The sequence below is a fragment of the Myxine glutinosa genome, chromosome 4 (genome assembly GCF_964187855.1).
Source record: "Myxine glutinosa chromosome 4, kmMyxGlut1.1, whole genome shotgun sequence".
Classification (NCBI taxonomy): domain Eukaryota; kingdom Metazoa; phylum Chordata; class Myxini; order Myxiniformes; family Myxinidae; genus Myxine; species Myxine glutinosa.
In genome coordinates, this window is record NC_136264.1 from 98,245,737 (window position 1) to 98,268,621 (window position 22,885).

The window sequence follows — 22,885 nt, forward strand, 5'->3', positions numbered from 1 at the left end:
CAGATGTTCGTGTACTCCAGACAGAGGCTGCAGAGGACACTGGAAATATGTCAAAAGTAATTTACGGTATACTGCATACTGCATTATACAAGTGCGGTGCTGACTGTGAAAGAGTGTCATGGAATAGTTTGACTTTTCCACTTCGACTTATGGAGGTCCTTCATAAGCTACTTCAAAAATTATTAAATAACATGTAGTAACCATGAAGACACACTTGAGTACTGTAAAGAGATAAAGGAATAATAACTATAAATTATTTGCAAACAGAATATCCACGTGTTTGGTTAATAAATAGACAAATACCAGTGAGGTATGAAAAAAGATACTGGTATTCAAACAAAAATATGCAAATAAGGCATCAAATTTCTGCTAAACAGGTATTATAAATTTTAAAACCTCAGTATTTTAGTTTTGTTTATGTAATTCATCATACATTGTGGACACAAGTCAGAAATATAAAAATGACAACAAAACAACTCATATCTGTTAAAATTATCATTTTCACTATGTAGCGGCCATCTTGAAAATGGCGGCCATCTTTGATTTTTTTCAAGTGGCCCCAGATCCAAAATTAATTCTCAGATTTTGCTCTATCACATGCCAAGTTATATGCATTTATCACAAAAAGCGCTGTTCGGTTGATTTTATGCACCATTCCGCCAGACTATAAATTTCTCACAATCTCTGAAATTTTCGAAACAAAAAAAAGAAAAAGAAAATGCGATTTGCACAGCTTAGTCATGCTCTGCATTGATCTGAACTATCCATACAAAGATTCAAATACCCAATAAACCTTGTTTGGATCAATGGACTTTCACGCACGTCGAATCTCATGGTTTACCCCATGAGACTCAGGTGAACTTTTTTCATTTTTCGAGGACTCGTGGGCTGGAAGCACATTCTCATGGGTCTCACGCAATTGTAACCCCAAGTGATGCTAGCAGACAAATTCAGCCATCATTTAGCTTCTGACCATTCACAAATAGAGAGTTTGAGTGAGGCTTTATCGACCAGAAATCATTCGCGTCAGCAATTACTTCGACGCAAGAGCTCCGATGAGAGGCTTTCATCTCAGAAAGAACCATGAAATGGAAAAATGCATGAGCCTCCAGTGAAGCCTCAGAAATTTTATTTGTGCAAGTTTCTGTCACAGTGGACAAATCAGTTTGTTTCAACGTTCTAAAGCGGGGTTTTCACATTTTAAGTTTTTTCACATCTGAAGGTTTTTAAACGAATTTCAATGAATTGAAATATTTTCTTTTCTTCTGGAGACCACTTGTTTTAACAAGTATCCACAAAATAACTTGATATCATAAGTTCTGCATTATTTATAAAGATTTTTTGTAATTCTCTAAGGCTCCTTGATGAGCTTGTACCTCTACCATTTGTAGTACAGGTGTAACAAAGACGCGTCACAATGTATTTGTTCACCTTGAATCCAAGCATGCCACGCTTCTCCGCATTGGCCCTCATCCGTGCCTTTTAGGGGTCTTTCAAAAGTTCGTCAAGATAGGAAGCAAACCGTGAAAGATTATTGAGGTTGTTGCTTGCTTGAAAGTTGATAAATCGATTTAGTCCATAAAACCCAGAGATACCAAGAGGGAGAATTGCTTTGCAATACATGTCCCCAACCAATGTGATATTTTAGTTCATTGACAGTCAATATTTGCAAAAAAAATGTATTCCATAATCATTTGGTTTATTGCCAACAACCCAGTGTTAATTTTAGTAATACGCAAACTAATTCATCAAAAAAACAATATTATGAAAACGATATTATTAAGAAACGTAGACTAATAGGTTGTGGCTTGCTAGCAGTTATCAGAAGTGGTTTATGAAATTATACATCGCTGAATTCTTATTGAGTCATGAATGTCCGCTGAATTTTAGTCACTGCAGTAAAGGCCGAGCCAAACCTAACGCTCGACGTAACACCGTAATAATGTCCCAGACATAACACCGTCTTACTAAATCCGTCATACAGAAAGCGAGCTGGCGTCTGGCATTCAGCCCGTCTCCTATGGATATCAGGTAGAGTCACATCTATGGGTTATGTTGTTCAACTGCCATCAACAAAGCAATGGGACGGGTTGAGTGCTGGATGCCGGGATGACGTGCATGTCCGTAGAGGCCTAACCGGGAGCTAAACGTAACACGTGCATGGAAAAGGCCATGGCAGACGGACAGACTGACAAATCTGGCTACTTCACTATATAGATGAAACATATCCGTGTGAAGTACAAAGATAAATAAATGCACAGTATGGTGGGGATACACTATGATTGGCTGAGCCGAGGTGTTATATTTAGGCAAATCAGAATTGAAATCCCCATTGCACCGACCGACTTACTTATTGATACATTTTTGGGGCATTTGCCTTATTGAAATCATCTTATTGAGTATTTGTCCTAATGAAAGAACTGCACAAGCTATATAATCCATGGGCATTTCTTTATTAAGGTCAGTAAGGCTTTAAAAAGTAGGATTATTGATTCCAATTAAATACGTCACGAAAGTCTTCCACAGAGCATTTTAATGCTTTGAAACACCTCGTTTTCACCTCAAGACCGAAGCTCACTCGTAAAAACAAATTCGCTGACTTTGGTGGTGTTTAACAAATGTATGATCAACTTTGCAAGTGATTTTAATTCTGCAACTCCATTCTAGCCAATCAGTGACAAGTATACCACTGAGCCAAACACCTCTGAGCTTATTGGCTCCCGCTTGACCGCTTCAGAAGTAGTAGCTCAGCATGACATGCAAATCATGCTAACGTCACATATGTTCCTCGATGACCAATTACAACGTATTGTCGGAATGGTTCGCCAGCGAATGAGGAAAAGTAATTATTCCATTATCGCTTTGAAAGGAAGTTCATACTCTTTTTGTTGTTATTTTTTTCCTTGTGTATAACTGGAGCCAGGTAATGCCAGGAAACTGTAGAAAAAGTACTACAGATAAAAGGTACCTCCATGGTAAGTTTTCCTGGAAAATATGTTCATTTGTAAATATTCCGGGACCACTGTAGGTCACCCTTGACCTTGACTTGATGTTCATTCTTGTACACTTCCATTTTTTTAGCTATTGCTAAATTTCCTTGCCTTTCCCATTGGCTGAACATAATACATTTGGCCAACTTGGGTACCCAAGGCTGAGAGAAAGGGTGATGTGGAGCCAATGTTTCAGGAGACAAAGTCGAGAAAAACTTTCCTAAGGACGGCATTCCTTCCGTCCGGCTGGCTTGTTTCCAAGAATGTTGTCCATCTCCGCCAGCAGCGCAGCTGTCAACTTAGGAAGCACCTGTGTAGGTCAATCAACAATTTTCAAGTTAACTTCCTGGAAGAAATTTAAATAATTGTGCATTTCGATATATTGGGGAAAATGTTGAGAGAATTGAACGGGAAATTGAAATTTACATCTTTAAATTTACAAATTGAACAAGCAGAATGAAAACAATACGTCTCAGGACCATAATATATGGTTGATACGCTACCTGTATAGCTCCGAGGTTCTCGATGAGTTGCTCCACCTTGGTAGCCCTCAGGAGCACCGAACTCACACCTTCATTGTGAAGGCACCATGCTAATAGAACCAGACATTGAGCAGGCACCATGCTAATAGAACCAGACATTGAGCAGGCACCATGCTAATAGAACCAGACATTGAGCAGGCACCATGCCAATAGAACCAGACATTGAGCAGGCACCATGCAAATAGAACCAGACATTGAGCATCAGTTGAGACTTTTGACTTCGTGTAATTGTCGCACAATGTAATGATGGCTCTGCATGACATCCATAAAATGAGAACATCGCTTTACTATGGTAAAAAGTTGAGTCTCTGACATCATGCCCGAGGCCCATCATCACATTGTGCACTCCAGCCTTTCAGTGATGCTTTGTGGTTCCTTGAGACGTCCCTGCTGCCTCTTTCCCTCCTCACTGAGCACCTTTTCCTTGAGCCACTGATATCCCTGCATCGAGTGAAGAGTTTAAACGAACAGGTATGACGTATTCATGTCGAAACCCAAATTCCCTTCAGCATCCTTTTTGTAAGTAATGGGAGAAGGTATAACCATTTCCTCTTATTTGCTGTACCAGATCAATAATACTTTTAATTGTACTGGATAGTTCATCACCACCATGCACATCAAGAGCGAGGCTCATGGAAGAGTAAGGATGAACTGACAGTTGGGTAGTGGGGGAACAATTGGGCACAAAAAGGAAGGGAATAAACACCCAGAAAAGGAAGAGAGACACAAGATGGGCGGAAACACTGACACGAACAAGTAAGAGGGGACAAATTTGAAAACACACTCTTTCATAGCAATGCTTCAGATAAAGTTTATCATGGTTGTGATTTCAACACCTAAAGGTGGTTATATGGTTGTGATTTCAAACTTTGCTAACAGTTTTCTGCATTCCCACAGTGATTCTCTTTAAAAATACGATATGTGTGAACCATTAAGTAGGTAAAGTGGTGGCTTTGTTGTGAGGACTCTGGGCTGATATCCCAGTGATTGTGGCTTGAACTCTGATTTAAGCAACATATAAAAAAATACTTTATACGCCTCATACCCATGTTCATGCAAGCCTGTAGTACATGGGCTTATGTTGGGAAACCAAAGTTTGTGGACCGTTTTGCTAGATTCTTTGCAACAAGGCTTAAATCACTCTAAATAGCATATAAAATAAAAAAATTGCTGTTGCCAAATTTTCACGACATCTTCATGGTGGTCATCTTTGATTTCAAGATGGCCACCATTTCGGACCTATTTTGCCTTATATCTCACTTATTAATCAAGGTATCAGCACAAGAATAGTGTCCTTACCCACATTTTCGGGGTCAAGGAAGACAATGGTGATAATCAAATTTCAGCTGGATGGCCAACATCTTTATAATTTCAAGATGGCCGCCATTTTTAATCAAAGTATGAGCAAACATAGCCTAGTGTCTTAGTCTGAGACAATTGATGAAGACTAGTTGTGGTGGCTAGCATCCATCATAGACGTAAGCCTTTTCTGAAAGCAATGCTACAGTTTGTTAATCAGTTTGTTTCATCAAACAACTCCTATCAAAAATCCAAACGACGGGCTCTCTACTGATCAAACACAATGTCATTCCCAATAGGCTGGGCATCAGTGTTGCAGCATTTCTCCAAATCAGCATCACAGTTACACAATTCGGTACAGACTACATTCCTAGCTTTGCATGAACACCTGCGTGAACACAATTTGCTAGGACTCTTTGCAGCTCGTCCACAGCCACAGCGAACAAGTTGGAGAATTGAGGCTGGAGCAATTGCAACCTGCGCCAGGACTGGTCTCAATTCGCCTCCAACAGTTTCCCATCCCAAGGTGTTTGGGTCGATCACAGTTGGATTTAGAGTTAGATCTTGTGCCCACGTGTGTGCTTGCAAATGAGCACGCTGGACCTGCTCTTTCCAGGCACCAGCAGTTGGTGTTAGTTTCTCGACTCCCTGATCAGCCTTCAGCTGGCGGAATAGGTGCCATCGTAGTTCAGCAGCACTTCTTATTGTGACACCTTTCGGACATAAGAGGCGACAGAAATACTCTTCACATCCTTCTAGGACAGCATCAGATGGTTTATCACCCTCTCCAAGCTGAGCAATTGCTGACACTACTGTTTGACTACTTTCAGTGAATGCCTTGAAGCAAGTTGTTTTACTCTTGCCCTGAATGTGGCCAGTGGTGTCACAGCCAGTGAGAGCATGCCAATTAACAAGTGCTTTTGCCCTCTGAGCACCAAGCTGTTCATAGATTGGCCTTAGTAAGATTTTCCGACGGTTTTTTCCAGTGCCCATGATAACTGCAGCATCACTTCCTAGGTCATCACTTCGACGTAGAGCAAGTAACAACACATCTGTGTCTGGGGAATAGATACTCACAATGAATCCTGTTTTCACAAGTTGCACTGCATGCAAAATCATGAGTGTGTCAGCTTCCTCCTGGCTACTGACCTCTTTAGCAATTTCACATTCAAAATTGCTCTGGACACTTCTCCTTGTCACTGTTACAATCTGCATGGAGGATCTACTGTTGATCAATCTATTTGCCAGGAAGAGTGTCAGTGAATCCTTTGTGACATTACTAGCAAGGAATGACTTGGTGTCCTTGATTTTGGTTTGCTCATAAACAATATAGTTTTTCACTGCCTTGGTCTTGCCTCTACGACGTTCCCTTGTTCCTTCCTTCAATGATGCATCAATTGTGTAATTGTCAAACACAACCCGAAGCTGATCATAAGCACGTCCTCTGCATTCGGCTAGCTGTACATACGCTGTGCCTAGCTCCTTGCAGTTCTGAAATTTCTTGACACTCATTAATTCTTGCAATAGCGCCATTCCATCAACAATTAAGCATGTCCTGGGTCTTTCTTGCACATTCTCAGGGTGTTCTGCAAGTTCTTCAGCATGGTCACTTGAGTTTGTGTCATCACTGGATTTCACAAGACCCTCCAGGAGTGATATGATCTTGCTCTTGTCGGTGGTGGGGTGGACCATTCCATTTGGCTGGAGAAGAGTTCTATTGGTATTGGACAGTTCATGTGCCCCTACCACTTCCTCTAGATCCACTGCTTCCCTCGATGACCTTGCAATGACTAGTAGTCGAGCAAACAGGGATGTCGTCACTTTCAGTGCCACTACCTCACTACCAGTTTTCACCAACAGGTCTTTGCCGACCGAATTCCAAGATGGCAATGTCAATTTGGTCATTGTCGACCACAGGTTTTGGTTTCCCTTTATTCTCTTTTCTACAAATGCACTGTAAGCCTCCTGTCCGAATTTCTCTGCATTAAGAATTCCTTCCTCCACAGCTTTAGGAATCACCTCAATTGCAGCATCTATTGCTGTCCTTCTTGCCTTTTTGCCATGAATGACAGAAGGTTTTTGGCCTTGACCATCGGTAATATCACAACAAATGTTCTCACGGATCTTCTTTAACAGCCTGCCCCTGGTGATGCTGTGATTCTGAATACCATAGTCCCTCATCATGTTACTGTAGACCTCATCAGCCTCAGGTGTTGAGACAAACTGTCCATCATCGATGCAATCCTGTAATTCAGCGAAGAACTCAATTTCAGCTGATACAAATCTCTCTCACTGTCCTAAGTCCCAATCACCACTTTGGTCACCTGCACAATTTTTGCGCTGTGGCATTTGCACGTAGCGACTCCAGTTGGAGGTCAAACAGCTCTTAAGGTAGTAGTAAGGGAAACATATGAAAATCTGTTAACTAAATTGTTACCAAAAAATTTCTTCACCAATATGTTTGTAAAGGTGTGTAATAACATGTGTTAAAATGTTGAAGTTCAACTCCCGTGGGAAACCCAGAAAAAAAGCTGTTGAATTCGGGTACCGAAAAATTATTTTCGAGAATTTTTATTTTTTTTAATCGGCCCTTAAGTAACTTATGAGGGGTCAAATAAGGGTTTTTCATGATTCTGAGTTGATTGTTAACATTTATATTTCACCACAGACACTCCTTTGTGGAAAAATAATTTCTAAATATATCTCATTTTCTACTTTGCAGGACATGGAGTCTAGCAATATGGATGAAGACGTTACTCCACCTGTGCTCAATTGCTTCATCTGTGCACGCTCGGATACACCAGCTGAAAGGCTCATACAGGCAACTCCAAAGGGATACTCAACTTTATTGAAACAAGCAGAAACTGTCGAAAATGTTACTGTTGTGGAACGTATGAAGGAGGCTCAAAAGGAAGGAAAACTGAGGTACCACCAGAAGTGTAAAAATGATCTGTACAACAACTTTGTTGCAACCACCAAGAAGTCAGCTCAAGCATCAAAGGCAGAGAAAGAGTCATCAAAGTTGAAGCGAAGACGCACTACTTGTGAGTTCAGTTCATCAACTGGCTGCAGTTCTAGAAGATCACAGTCAGTTGACCTCCTGTATAAGGATGTATGCATTCTTTGCAACCAACCAGCCCAGCTCTACAAAAATAATCCAGCACAAGCTAGAAAGAAATACAGAGTGCCAGATCATTTGACTGCAGATACACTGAAGGCAAGCTTGCTGAAGACAGCACGGAGTCACGGGGATGACTGGGGCACTGAAGTCACTGGACTCCTGGAAGGGATCAACGACTTGGTAGCAGAAGAAACACTGTACCATTTGCGATGCAAACTTATGTTTGCGAGAGGTGACCGTTTGTCCAAGACTGATGAGGAAGGAAAAAGGAAGAGAGGACAGAGGACAGCATGAGGAGCGAGAGGCAGTTTTTATTGAATTCTGCGAATGGTTAGACTCAGAATTAGAGCATGGGGTAATGAACATGGACCAAGTCCATGAAAGGCTGCAGGAGTTTGATCAGTCACCAGAGAAGAGCCTTTCTTATTCAAAGCATTGGCTAAAGATAAAACTTCTAGAGAAATACGAAGACACCTTGTATTTCACACACAGGAAAGAAGGGCAGATGTACTCTGTCTCAAAGATGGCACCGACAATATTCTGCGAGTGCATCATGCTAATCTTGACCATGGAGATGAGAAGACTCAGATCATAAAGACGGCACTCAAGTTCATATCCAATGATATTGCCTTGATTGATTTAGGTCCAAAGTCATACCCCACCACACACAGTATGACTGACATCGATAGTCAGCTGACACTTGTTCCTGCAAGCCTTCAGATGTTCTTGAGACCGATTGTCAAGACAGATGAAAGAGTTGCCGTTTGGGGGCAGAATTTTATTAAGGCCTGTCGACCTCGGTCTGGAGTATTGCCACACCAAATGGGGCTTGCCATACAACTTGATCATAGATTTGGGTCAAAATGGATGCTCAACAAGTTCCACCGGTTGGGATACACTGAGTCTTACACGGAGACACAAAACTACAAATACTGCTTCCTTAATAGTAGGAGTGGAGATGATGTTCCAGATACTTCTGGCAATCTTGACACCATTGTGGAGGAAACCGATGAACAGATCAATGATGAGGTTGCAGTTGATGCTGCGCTTGAGGATCAATCAGTGATGACAGCCAAAGTGCCAGCCAGTGAAAGTGAATTGTCAAGTAATGATCAGGTGGTCTTTATGGAGGTTGGGGAAACAAACAATGCAGTCACTCAGTTTGTTGGAGACAATATAGATTTAAACATTGTCTCTATTCATGGAAACACTCCCTTTCACTCAATGGGTTGGATCGAAGTCACCTCTCCGGCACCACCTTTGCCAGATCCACAGACAACAGCAGCTTTCCCCCGGGTGAAGTTGAAGGCACTCGACAAAGCTAAGATCCTGAGAGGAACTGAAGTAAAGATTATTCCATTTACGAACAGGAAACAGATAGGAACGAACGCGATCATGTTTCTCCCCCTCGCTGAGCTTTCCTCCTCCCTGGCTCATGATCAGCCACTCCTCACTCCAGGTGACACACTCTGGGCAGTGGGGTGGGTGATCAAAGCCAACGATCCTTAGTTCCCACACTCCAACTGGAATGGCTGGATGAAGAGAATCCATGCTAATGATGCAAAGCAGAGCACACAGATCGAGTTCCTCCCAGTTATTGAAGGAGACCCTAATGACCTCAACACCATCTTCACCACTCTGAAAGAGGATCCTTCTACAGAGCATGTCTCTGAACCCCAGTGACTATGGATGGACAATAGGTGTGCATGGGTATGAGCCAGTTCCAACACTGGACCCCACTGCTCCTGAGGAGCTATTGCAGTTCACGAGCTGTAATTGTCATGGAGATTGCAGCAACCGGCGATGCAGCTGCAAGAAGAATGGGGTCACGTGCATCTCGGCCTGTGGAGTCTGTAATGGCATTACATGCAGAAACTGCAGTCATGATGTTGTTGAGTCTGAAGAAGACATAGACAATGACTGTTGAAACTTCTGACATTGTGAATGAGAAATAACTCTTGAGTATTATATATGTATGTGAAATAAAAGCTACTTTGTGTGTAAATGTAAAAGTGAAAATATAAATGTTAACAATCAACTCAGAATCATGAAAAACCCTTATTTGACCCCTCATAAGTTACTTAAGGGCCGATTTAAAAAAATAAAAATTCTCGAAAATAATTTTTCGGTACCCGAATTCAACAGCTTTTTTTCTGGGTTTCCCATGGGAGTTGAACTTCAACATTTTAACACATGTTATTACACACCTTTACAAACATATTGGTGAAGAAATTTTTTGGTAACAATTTAGTTAACAGATTTGTGAAATATCTCATAAAATGCCCTTACTATAGGTTATGTCCCTTGCAAGAAAATCTCCCTCAACGAGAAAGTCCACAAGGTTGAGTTTCCAGACACTGTTGTCACTGTTTTCCACAATCTGTTTAACTGACCTACCAATATCTTTGCTTCTACACTCACAGCGTATCTCTTCTGTCCCGGTCTTTTTGTCCTGTTTCACAGGCTGACAGAAAAAGCACATATTCCGGCAGAATGATGGTACTGTCGACCGTGTCTGCCTTTCTGCTGGTGCTGAACAGGAGGCTTCCTCTGGAATAGGAGTTGTTGATGGTCTTCCTCGTTTCTTACCTCCGGTCAGAACACGAGTGTCCATTTGACTTGTGGCTTGTTCATATCGTCCTTTATCACGTTCAATATGCTGTATATGTGTCAGCATACCGTAACAGCTCCGATGCCATAATGCTTTTCTTGACATCAGATCACCAGCGGATAAGCCTTGCAGTCTCTGATTTATGGCCACATATGTCGGATTCCTGTATGTATCTCGTTTGGTGAGATTTCGCAAAAATGTCTCATATGTATCAGTATCTGCCTGTGGTGTGCTTAAAGGCTCAAGCACTTTCCTTTTTATGTATTTCTTCCCTTGGCATAGCAAACAAAGACTGAAGTCAATGGGCTTCTTTTTAGCAGCAGGTTCCTCTGGCGTGGTCATGATGCCGGCAGTCGTTCTTCCTCCACAGTTATCCAAGAATGCAACTTCTCAAGGTCGTCTGCTGCACATCTGAAAAGAATAAAGATTGTTAAAAAGTCATCCAACACAGTTTCAGGAATATTATTTGACTAAAACTAGATGTACGGTAGCTTGATTCTTTAGATAATATTTGGGTGTGGATCTGGCAGAAGAACTCCCCTGTCCCCCCACCTCCTATCCACCCCCTCCCAATCCAATCCTAACCATTATCTAAAAATGTAAGTACCTGTGAGTAAAAGTAAATAGATTCAATACCAGGACATTTATATTTAAACCTGATATACATGAAAACCTTTTAAAGTATGGCTTTGACCTGGAGTTTGGGCAAAACTAGCTTAAAAAATGGTGGCCATCTTGAAATTATAAAGATGTTGGCCATCCAGCTGAAATTTGATTATTACCATTGTCTTCCTTGACCCCGAAAATGTGGGTAAGGACACTATTCTTGTGCTGATACCTTGATTAATAAGTGAGATATAAGGCAAAATAGGTCCGAAATGGTGGCCATCTTGAAATCCAAGATGGCCGCCATGAAGATGTCGTGAAAATTTGGCAACAGCAATTTATTTTATTTTATATGCTATTTAGAGTGATTTAAGCCTAGTTGCCAAGAATCTAGCAAAACGGTCCACAAATATACATAAGCCCATGTACTACTGGTGTTGGCTTAGCGGTTAAGGTGCCGGCTTGGAGATCCTGGGCTCAAATCCCGGTCAGATCGCTGAGTTAATGCCAGGGGGGTTGACTCAGCCTATCATCTTTCCAAGGTTGACAAATTGAGTACCAGCTCACTGGTAATTCACTGTGTGTTGCAAGAAGTGAGTAACAGAGTTGGTGGCAGGAAGGGTCTGATTTTTGCCTCTTATTTGCAATTGATAATAATATTTATTCATATAATATATGTTTATTATTTATTTATTTATAATTATTATTTATTATTTATATAATAATATTTTATTATTATTATAATACTTATATAATATATTATTATTATTATTATTATTATTATTATTTATTTATAATAATATTATTGTATTATTATTATTTATAATTATTGTTTATTTATTATTATATTGTTTATAATTATTATTTTATATTGTTTTATATTGTTATTTTATATTATTTATAATTATTATTGTTTATTATTTATATAATATTTATTTATAATATATTATTGAGATAATAATATTGATAATAATATTCTTATTTGCAATTTGCCTAATAGCGTACAGCAGGATATGCCTCCCAATGGTTTATGCCAGATGGCTGTAAAACATTGCTTCAAAAGGGGCCCATGGTGCCCAAAAAGGCCAACCCCTGCTCTGTGGGGGAAAAATGGCCTCTAAAGACGGTTCCTATATGCATGTTCATTCAGGACAAGTATGAGGCAATCAAGGTGGTCAAAAAGAGAAAATGACCTTTCAAGCTCAGGCTCATTTATAAGCAGTTTGAGTAAGAGGAGGTGTAGACATGTAGACATGTGGACATCAATCTCACAGCACAAAAGCACCTCTGAAAGCATGCTTTTTAAGAATATCATGTAACATACGGAGGGGTCACAGATGACCCCCTCCCAAGACCGCAAGCAACGTTGTGTCGGAATTGTGGTCACAGATGACCCCCTCCCAAGACCGCAAGCAATGTTGTGTGGGAATCATGGTCACAGACGACCCCCTCCCAAGACCGCAAGCAACGTTGTGTGGGAATCATGGTCACAGATGACCCCCTCCCAAGACCGCAAGCAATGTTGTGTGGGAATCGTGGTCAGAGATGACCCCCTCCCAAGACCGCAAGCAATGTTGTGTGGGAATCGTGGTCACAGATGACCCCCTCCCAAGACCGCAAGCAATGTTGTGTGGGAATCGTGGTCACAGATGACCCCCTCCCAAGAACGCAAGCAATGTTGTGTGGGAATCATGGTCACAGACGACCCCCTCCCAAGACCGCAAGCAACGTTGTGTGGGAATCATGGTCACAGATGACCCCCTCCCAAGACAGCAAGCAATGTTGTGTGGGAATCGTGGTCACAGATGACCCCCTCCCAAGAACGCAAGCAACGTTGTGTGGGAATCGTGGTCAGAGATGACCCCCTCCCAAGACCGCAAGCAATGTTGTGTGGGAATCATGGTCACAGACGACCCCCTCCCAAGACCGCAAGCAACGTTGTGTGGGAATCATGGTCACAGATGACCCCCTCCCAAGACCGCAAGCAATGTTGTGTGGGAATCGTGGTCACAGATGACCCCCTCCCAAGAACGCAAGCAACGTTGTGTGGGAATCGTGGTCACAGATGACCCCCTCCCAAGAACGCAAGCAACGTTGTGTGGGAATCGTGGTCAGAGATGACCCCCTCCCAAGACCGCAAGCAATGTTGTGTGGCAATCGTACATGCCGAGGTCATTCTCCTCGAACATGGCCGTCGAAGGCTGATTTTGACATGTAACACCGCAAGTCGAGTTTGTGCATGATGTAGCAAGCGTGTCTACCCATGTTCGTTATCAGGATTACAATGAACCCAATTTAATCCTCCAGGGACTACCAATCACCGAAACATTTTCGCAGGATGGATAGCAGGCAGCTCCACACAGGACTTAGGGGGAAAATAAAAACTTAGCACAAGACAGCACAAACGAAAATTGCGGACACAATGAACGAGACTCCAGAGAGTTCATGCGACACATTAACCCATGCAGTCTTGAGAAACTGAGAAACAAGGACATGTATGAGTTCTGGAAGCGGCAGATTTGATTGGTTGTGATGTGATGACCTAAAAAGCAGTAATATTTTCTCAAAATACTGCTGAACAGTACTTAGACAAATGAACAGCTTTTCACTTCATGGGGTGATAAATAGCTACACTTTACAGACAGTGAAACTCAAACCCCCTAAGGGACCACGTACACTAAAACCGGGCGAGATAGAAAATGATTAGGCAGGCATGAAACTGCCACGTCTCCAAAGTAGCAGCAGCGAGCGAACAGCAGGATATGCCTTGAGTTTTGCCAGCCACGCATACGACAGGAGAGCATCTCTCCTTCAGACTGTCTCACTCTGTGCTTCTCAGACTCAGCAGCGAGAGAGCACGCCACCTCATGTACCTCTTGCACCCCTGAAGAGATCCACGACATCCCTCCTTACCGATCATGGGCTGCCTCACACCTCGTGACAGCATCGCGATCCAATCAGTGGAGCCGATCCTGACCCTATTGGTGCCGTGGACATTGAGTAGTGCAGTCCAATTGTGTGCCTCCTTTCTCGTTGCTAATCAAGAGTACTGAAGGTTAAAAACCGTCTTGCAGTGGCAGACAAAAAACAGGACGACTGTCCCTATCCACATGTCCTTAATACAAGGAGAAAAGTCCTATACTCTATGGGAATAAAAACGGTGGTCTATATCTCAATTCAAATAATGACCCGACCTTCCACACTATATGCGCAAGGTGTGTGAAGGGAATAAATTGGGGAGAAAATATTGCAGAAAAATAATGGAAGAGGGATGGACAAGGAAAAAAGATGCAGGATGTTAGGAGAAGATAGCTGTAAAAGGCAAGGTGGGAATGTGGAGGTGTGGAAGCATGCGAGATGGGGGAAGGAGGGCAAGGCGGGGGAGACTAAAATCACGCCGATGGCAATAATGTTGTGTATTTGCTCCTGTGTGAAATAAATTGAGATATTTCTCAAATAAATATTATTAATACAATGGATTAATATTTAATAAGGATTCCCCTTTTGGGAAAAGTAGGTGAAAGATACTCTCTGTTCCCTCCAGAACACCCCCCCCCCCCGCCAACCACCCTGTATGACCTCATTGGTCCTGATCACATGTTCCTGAATGTCTGCAGCAAAAGTCCCTCTGATTGATGGTTGTTAGCACTGTACATTCAATGAAATGAAAGAGGAGGATATATATATATATATATAGAAGGGTGACAGCTCGTCCCACCTTTCATGCCAGGGGCATTTGCCCCACCTTACTCTGAGCAAGAAAGAGCAGGAATACAAAGCCCTCTTTATCATTCATTTGTGCTTTTGGGTGGAATGGATATATTCATGGGGTTCCAAAGATGATTGCTGTCTTAAGGTTTTGGGTAAAGCTAAATAAAAACCAAAGGTTGTCCTCGGACGCACCTTGAGAGAAGCCCGGGAGTCTTCCGGTATGCGATGATCATATTTCCCTGTCAATAACCCACAGGCTAGTGGGGGCCACGTGATGGCCCCGATGCCTGCACCAGGAAGTAAACAACCCTTTTCTCATTACCCAGGCAAGACTCGGTTCAAAAGGTACAATAAAGATTTAAATCAGTGCCATGAATACAAAAGAATCCCTTCATCAAGTTTACATTTTCAGTGTGCTTCTTTCCCTGATATCGTTTCTATTTTTCTTTCAACATGGCAGTCAGGCAAGTGTGACCTCACCGATTTTGTGGTAAAGTTCAGGCAGCTGCAACTCGACTTTGTCTCGATGGAATAGGTTGTACTCTGCTTGCTCGCACACAGGCGGGATCAGGCTGAACTGCTGTGCAACTGAGTAGGCCTCCTGCAAACAGCCGAGAAATCAAATCTGGGCACGTACGCACCACCTTGTGTGGCACACATCTGAGGAGGGAAGCGTTGCCGAGGACGGGACCTGCATTATGGAGTACAATTGAGGAAGTTATTTACAAAAAGAAAAAGTTGATGTGTGACAAACAAGTGTAAATATTTAACAATTTTTATCTAAGTACATCTGATGTGTTTTCTTCTCTCCTTCCCTTTGCCTCAGATGGATTGGCTCTAACAGAAGGCACGGCCTATAAACTCAACCTTTCAATCAACAAATGTAATAAAAGCAAATTATGGTCCGAAGCATGAAACCAAGAAGCTCCTCTGTATCCACCATGTCTTCCAAGAAAGACTGAATTATAAATCCACAACTAACGCAAAACAAGTCAGACTCTCCAGGGATGACTTTTCAACTTGAATGCAGCCGGTTCTGTCGGATCTCGGAAGTTAAGGAGAATCGAACTCGGCTATTACTGAGATGGGAGGCCCGGGTGTTGTCGTCAAATGCAGGATAGCTCAATTCGTAACCTGCTTATGTTGAGCTGTCTGATCTTGATTTTGAGGTTTGTGTGTTTGTTGTGTGTGTGTGTGTGTGTGTGTGTGTGTGTGTGTGTGTGTGTGTGTGTGTGTGTGTGTGTGTGTGTGTGTGTGTGTGTGTGTGTATGAGTGTGTGTGTGTATATGTTTATATATTTCATATATATATATATATATATATATATATATATATATATATATATATATATATATATATACTGTATATATATATATATGTATATATATATATATATATATATATATATATAATATATATATATATATACAGTATATATATATATATATATATATATATATATATATATATATATATATATATATATATATATATATATATATATATATATATATATATATATATATATATATATATATACAGACTTGGCATTTAATATGGAATTTTTTTTTCTTCTTGACTTGGGTTTAATTTCTGAACTCAGTATATCAATCTGGTGAGTTTCTTTTACGCTTCGGTGGTTTCTTTGTTGAAAGAACCATGTCACTGATTGTCTTTCGCAGCAAGAAGTCAATACAGGATTATATCACAGGTGGCGTGACAAAATGTACGGACAGGTACATTTGACGATTGGCTTCACAATCGGGTAAAAAAGGGTTGTTGTGTTCTGTATTAGTGGAAAACAACTGCTGCACGTCTACAAAAGTTATTGCCGCTTCCCCTGGAGATGGTCCGTCAACTCAACAATGCTGTTTGTCATGGAGTGGTGGCTTTACGAAATTACGGCATGAAACAGCGTGCTATTGCTTGGGGGTATGGCATCAATCAAGGTCAGGTGTCAAAGATCCTGAAACGAAATGCTCAGAGGGGTGTCCCTACTCCAATACCGAGGCCAGGACGTCCCCGCAGAAGCACAAGGAGGGATGATCGCCATCTGCACCGGTTAGTCCGCAATGGCCGTACCAAGTCAGCTAATCGGCTTGGGGCTGAGTGGCAGCAACTGACAAATGTGCCTGTATCCAGAAGGTTAGTCAACCAACGACTGGTTCAAGCAGGCTATCGTGCCAGGCGTCGCCTGAGAAAGCCACGACTGACCAGACAACACCACCAGCGCCGATTGCAGTGGGCAAGAGAGCACCGTTAATGGCAGCCAGGACACTGGAATCACGTGATCTTCAGCGACGAGTCTAGATTTCTGGTCTATCGTCAAGATGGCCGCGTCCGAGTGCGCAGACAAGTGCATGAAGCCTACAACGAAGATTGTATAGTGCCAAGAGTCAAAGCTGGAGGTGTTGGGGTGACCGTTGGGCTGCTTTTCATGCAGGAGGCAAAACTGACCTGGTTGTTCTGAATGGAAACCTGAACCAGTTCAAGTACAGGGCCATTCTGGACGAAACATTGCTTCCATTTGCTCGTGCAGCCTTTCGAGGAAACTTTGTCTTCCAAGATGACAATGCACGGCCTCATCGTGCTCGCATGATCCAACACTTTCTTGCTGACCGTGGTGTAGAGCATATGGAGTGGCCTGCCATGTCCCCGGATATGAATCCGATAGAGAACTTGTGGGCAGAATTAACGCGTCAAATCGACCACTTGGACCAGCAGCCTGCCTCTGTGCGTGAATTGCAGCAGGCTATTGTAACTGCATGGCAAGCGATTACTGTCCAAACCTTGGCAAATCTCATGAACAGCATGCCTCAACGTGTACGTGCTCTCCTGAATGCTCGTGGGGGTTACACGAAGTACTGAACTGTAATTTTACTGTCCGTAATCCCAGTCGTAATTTAACTTTTGTTTTTGTTAAAAAATATTTGGGCTAATGTGCAAAATAAAGAGATACTTCTGGAAAACGCAGAGAAGTTTAACACAGTACTGTCCGTGAATTGAGTTCGATATCAGTTTACATCACTTTCAAGGATCAATTTATTTGCTTCGAAATGTCAAATGTGGTTTTTGTTTCTTTGAAAGGTCACATTAACAAAATCTAGAATAATTTCAAGATAATTCCAATGAACTTTTGGTTCTAAGTCATCTTGAAAAAAGTAAGTTCACCCCCACAAAAAAAATATTCCATATTAAATGCCAAGTCTGTATATATATATTTGATATTGATATATATATAATATATATATATATATATATGTACATATATGGGTAAGTACACGATGTGTTCAAACCTCTTGTTTTATTTTACCTCTTGTTTACCAAAGATTTTAAAATGTTACGCGCTGCTTCCTTGCTTGACGTTCACTATTTATTAAAGGATAGAGCACTGACAAATAACCATAGGTTGGTAATTACAACGCAGGCTTTCTTCTCCCGATGGTCTCCTTCTGCGTCGAGGGTCCTTCATGTTCCTTGTTAGTCCCAGGATTAGAGTGAAGGAAGAGTGTTTCCAGGTCTCCACGACCTCCATCTCCACGACATCCATAAAGTTACGACACTCGACATGGATACCGTAGGGAAGGTGTTCTTTCAATTATACAGAAACTCATAATGTTTCATACATACTCCATCAATACACTTCAATATGAGCTCTGATTGTCGCTCGCAGGACCCCAACGCGGTGCACAACTCGGTGTCGGGAGAGACAAACGTACAAACAGATAGACGGGGCTGAAAACATAACCTCCATCCACCTTTTGTGGCAGGGCAACAATTCGGTGAACTGCAACGTATTTTGAATGTTTACAAAATGTTTAATTACGACAACGTGATTGAAAACAAATGCAGATCTACCTGTAAATCTGAAAACAAAAGGTTGACGTCTTGACGTTCCTGAGCTATTGTAGACGTTTCGTGGACCTTTTTTGTCGCTCAATTGATAAGAATATCTGTAAACAATCATTGATGCAAACGATCACGTGTAACCTTCGTGTTTAATCTGAACCGTTCAAAATACGTCGCAAGCGCCCTGAGGCCATTGGTGAACAAAGACCGTCACAGGTGGAACCGGTAAAAATAGACGCGAATCGATTAATTGACGGAAACACCTATTGATGACGTCACAAGGTGATTTCAGGCACAGGAGGCCACGTCAAATGGTCGATCACGAAGTAAGACTACTTTAACCATCAAATATTCACGACTTTAACAATAGTTCTGTAATTCAAGGCCACAGGTGTATTTTTTAATCAGATTTGTTTGCATTGGTAACCTGCATTCGTGTACAGGTAAACAGGTTATGGGCACTCATTCACAATTGTTGACAATTCATTAATTCCACTTTAACAATGTCAGGTGCACGATACCAGGTCCAAATGTTGAGAGTTTATGAAAAACTCTTTAATCGATACTTGATGTAACTGCTCAGTGAGCATCGCATTTGGTATTCGAACGAATTAAAAAAAATCAATGAAGAATTACATAAAGTGAGAGATAAGTCGGATATTATTAAATACTTTGTGGAAGAATAATGAAATTCCGCCCATTCACGTCCTCGATCAGATCGGTTGCTTTATGTGTTTGTTGGGATCAGTGAAACTAGAGGGAGAGGGAGAGGGGAGAGGGGAGGGGGAAGGGGGATGGGGGGTGAGGGGAGGGGGAGGGGGGAGGGGGAGGGGGGAGGGGGGAGAGGCGGTGGGAAGAGATGTGGTTATTCCAGAAAAGAATCAAAAATTCTGGGTTGTTTATCCACATTTATATCAACACCAGCACACCAGGATGGCCTCCATCCATTGAAGTCTGAGTAGAATCAGAATGTCAGATCAACTTGTGGTGCGGGAGTTATCGACCATTTGTCAGACAGACACACGAGCCCCGACCCTCGTGCTGCCCACACAGTCAATATTCAGGAATGCAGATGGATGTGCAGAGATTCAAACCCACGATAATCCAGATATCAAACTCACCATAATCCAGATATCAAACTCAACATAGTCCAGAGACGATAAAATATTTGAAAAGCGTTCACCTTTATTGGGCTCCACGTTATCATTATCCCGTTCTGAGTCCGTACATTGTGGACCCTCCTCTCCCCATATGATTAACACTTATAATGATCATATAAATCGAAACATCAACTCCCTTCGCTAATAACTTCCACAATCAGGTATACACAACGTCGCATTGTATTATTTCCAGGCTGTGGATTTATTGATCACCGCTCGTTTTTAATTATTTCAATTCACAGCTCGACTTGATCATCATCTCACACTTAGATGATTACGTCACAACTTCATCAACGTATCATAACGGGAGGGGTTCATTGGTTCCCTATTTGGGGGAATTACCCCTCCCAATGCACTTTGGGAAATGAAAACCTATTTAGGTGTCTACCTGTGATCATTCCACTTTATTGAAAGCCGGTATTCGGTACGAGCTGATCCAAGTGAACCCGTCTTCATGGAGAACCGAAGACCCGGTGGTGTCCCGAGATCCAGTGCCGGCGGACGCTTTCCATTCTATGACGACGACGGGGAATCCCCATCGGTCCTTCCTGACCCAGACGGCAGCGCGAGGTCATCCCATGTCCACCCTTGCCTTGCGACCATCTGGGAAGTTCCGGAGAAACGCATATGGTACGCGGACCCTGGAGGCGTCAACAATTTGGAGATCGAACGGACTCCTCAGCTCGGACTCAGAAATCGATCGAACTCAGAAAGACCTTCTGTGATAAGTGGATTCGGACCTTTCAGTGATTCTCCTTTTTACACACATTTTCTTGACGAAATGAGGTCGTATTGGAGCGAGGTCATGACCCCGTCGGGTGCACTCGGGTCAGAGGTGGCAGATTCAGAGGCAGCGCACACTCGTGGCAGATTCCCGATGGGATCAAACTCCTCGTCGCTTGTCAGAGCGGAGTCCCGTGGACCTCAAGCCGTCCCTTTCAACGCCGTGGACCCGAGAGGTCACCTGAAAACGTCGAGCTCCTCGGACCATCGGAGGTTCCACGCAAGCTACAGCAGGTCGTTGGAGAGGACCCCTCAACACAGCAGACCTCCGTGCGTCCTCTGTTTAAAGAACGGATCTGCGTACGAAACGTGCGAGGAACACGCGCTCAAGGATGTGTACGGCCGCGTCACGTGTCCCATCCTGCGTGCGTACACGTGTCCCACCTGTAACGCCACTGGGGACAACGCGCATACCGAGCATTACTGTCCGGCGCTCATGCAGATGGGAAGGTCCTCCAAACCGTTCCAGTGGTGCACCTCGTCGCGACGGTCCTCCAAACCGTTCCATGGTGCACCTCGTCGGGACGGTCCTCCAAACTGTTCCAGTGGTGCACCTCGACGTGATGGTCCTCCAAACCGTTCCAGTGGTACACATCGTCGGGAGGGTCCTCCAAACCGTTCCAGTGGTGCACCTCGTCGCGACGGTCCTCCAAACTGTTCCAGTGGTACACCTCGCTCGTCGGGACGGTCCTCCAAACCGTTCTAGTGGTACACCTCGTCGGGACATCCCCAATGAGTTTGCCATTCGTGGCAACAGGTGTGCGATCACCTGTGTTTGCAAAAAATAACTTTGTTTTACCTCTAAACGTGTTTGTTGTACCGTTTTCTATTTTACAAAAACTTTGATGAAAATGTTCTAATCGCAATTCCCCAAAATTACATTTGACTTTTCATATGTTGAAATGAACATGTTGTGATAATAAATTGTGAGAATCAATTTTTTTGGTGTTTTCAATATCGCAATCCAACTTGTAGTAACTCTTTGGGAGGTATCACGTATCGGAAAGGTGAACCAGGTACTCTCGGGATCTAAAGTATCCGTCATCATCTTACTATAATCCACCAAATGTCCGTCTGTCCGTTCGAAGGTACCGCAAAATCGGCTCAACCGATCGCGATATTTTCGGTGGATATTCCTGGGACCCCTGGGAGTAAAATAGGCTATATCGTATATTGTTTTTCCAATTTGACAGAAACTTCTCCCCCTTGTCGGGAGAGACGGACACAGAGTCCAGGAGCAGCTGGGTATGACTGGGTAAGGTGGGGTTGGGAGAGACAGGGAGAGATGGGGTTGGGACACAAGATTTTGAGGCAAACACAGAGTTGAGGCATTCGGCTTTTTCACATGCAGTATCAGCTGTGTAGCCATTTTAGACCATGGGCCAAGACTCAAAAATCCACTTTTCCGAAGTCCCCACTTGGGGGTACTGGATATTTGCAAGAGCAATAGATATTAGGTCATTAATTACTATTTTTAATGTTCCCATCACTAAAAACTGAGCATTTTTGAGAAATTTGCACGCAAAAATATACACTTCCCCAGCCAGAATCTAGCATGATGATGTCATACTGAATGCCTTGACAGACCAATCACAGATTCTGTATCTGCAAGTGTCACAGAATTGGCCAATCACAACCCTTGACCCATGCAGCTGAGCTACCTGGGCATAGCAACGGCATGTTGCATGCACATTATTACTGGTGCAAGAGAAAAGATTACTTTGTTTTCGGAAGTTAGTTGGCAAAAATTCATCACAAGTGTTCATCAGTGGAAATCTACAGATACCAGAGAAGTTGAAATTCCACAAAATGCAATCAATACTTTTGGATTGGAGCCGGTTAGAGCACCAGAAATACTCGATGCCGTTCCCTGTCAAGCCGGGTATCATCGCAAGTGCTACATGCGATACACTGACAAGTGCAAGATCGAGAGAGCGAGGAAGAAGCCTGCACTCGTGCCTCAAAGTAGTGACCAATGTAAGTAAATATATTCTGATATGTGATTGTGTTATATTTTCAATAAAATGAGCTTATCCAGCATTATATCACCACATTTTGCGTGTTGGTTTGTTTGGTCTACAAAATGCAAAAGCACAATCCACCCACATGCCCCATGTACTGAGATCTGTGTAGTGTTTATTTTGATCGTACAGTTCATATCAGTGCTACTGCTAGCCTAGATTATTTTGTTTTGCTGCCCCACTTACTTCTGT

At 42.6% G+C, this 22,885-nt stretch overlaps 1 protein-coding gene across 1 annotated transcript; it reads right to left on the reverse strand.

The window, feature by feature from the left end:
* Window positions 1–3,210: 3,210 nt before the first annotated feature.
* LOC144891632 (voltage-gated potassium channel subunit beta-2-like) lies at window positions 3,211–18,923 on the reverse strand. The gene is given in 9 exon segments (XM_078775282.1): window positions 3,211–3,300; window positions 3,494–3,582; window positions 3,853–3,973; window positions 15,073–15,167; window positions 15,361–15,481; window positions 15,669–15,734; window positions 18,284–18,471; window positions 18,629–18,667; window positions 18,890–18,923. Coding segments are annotated over 9 exon segments (843 nt in total).
* Between the last annotated feature and the right edge of the window lie 3,962 nt (window positions 18,924–22,885).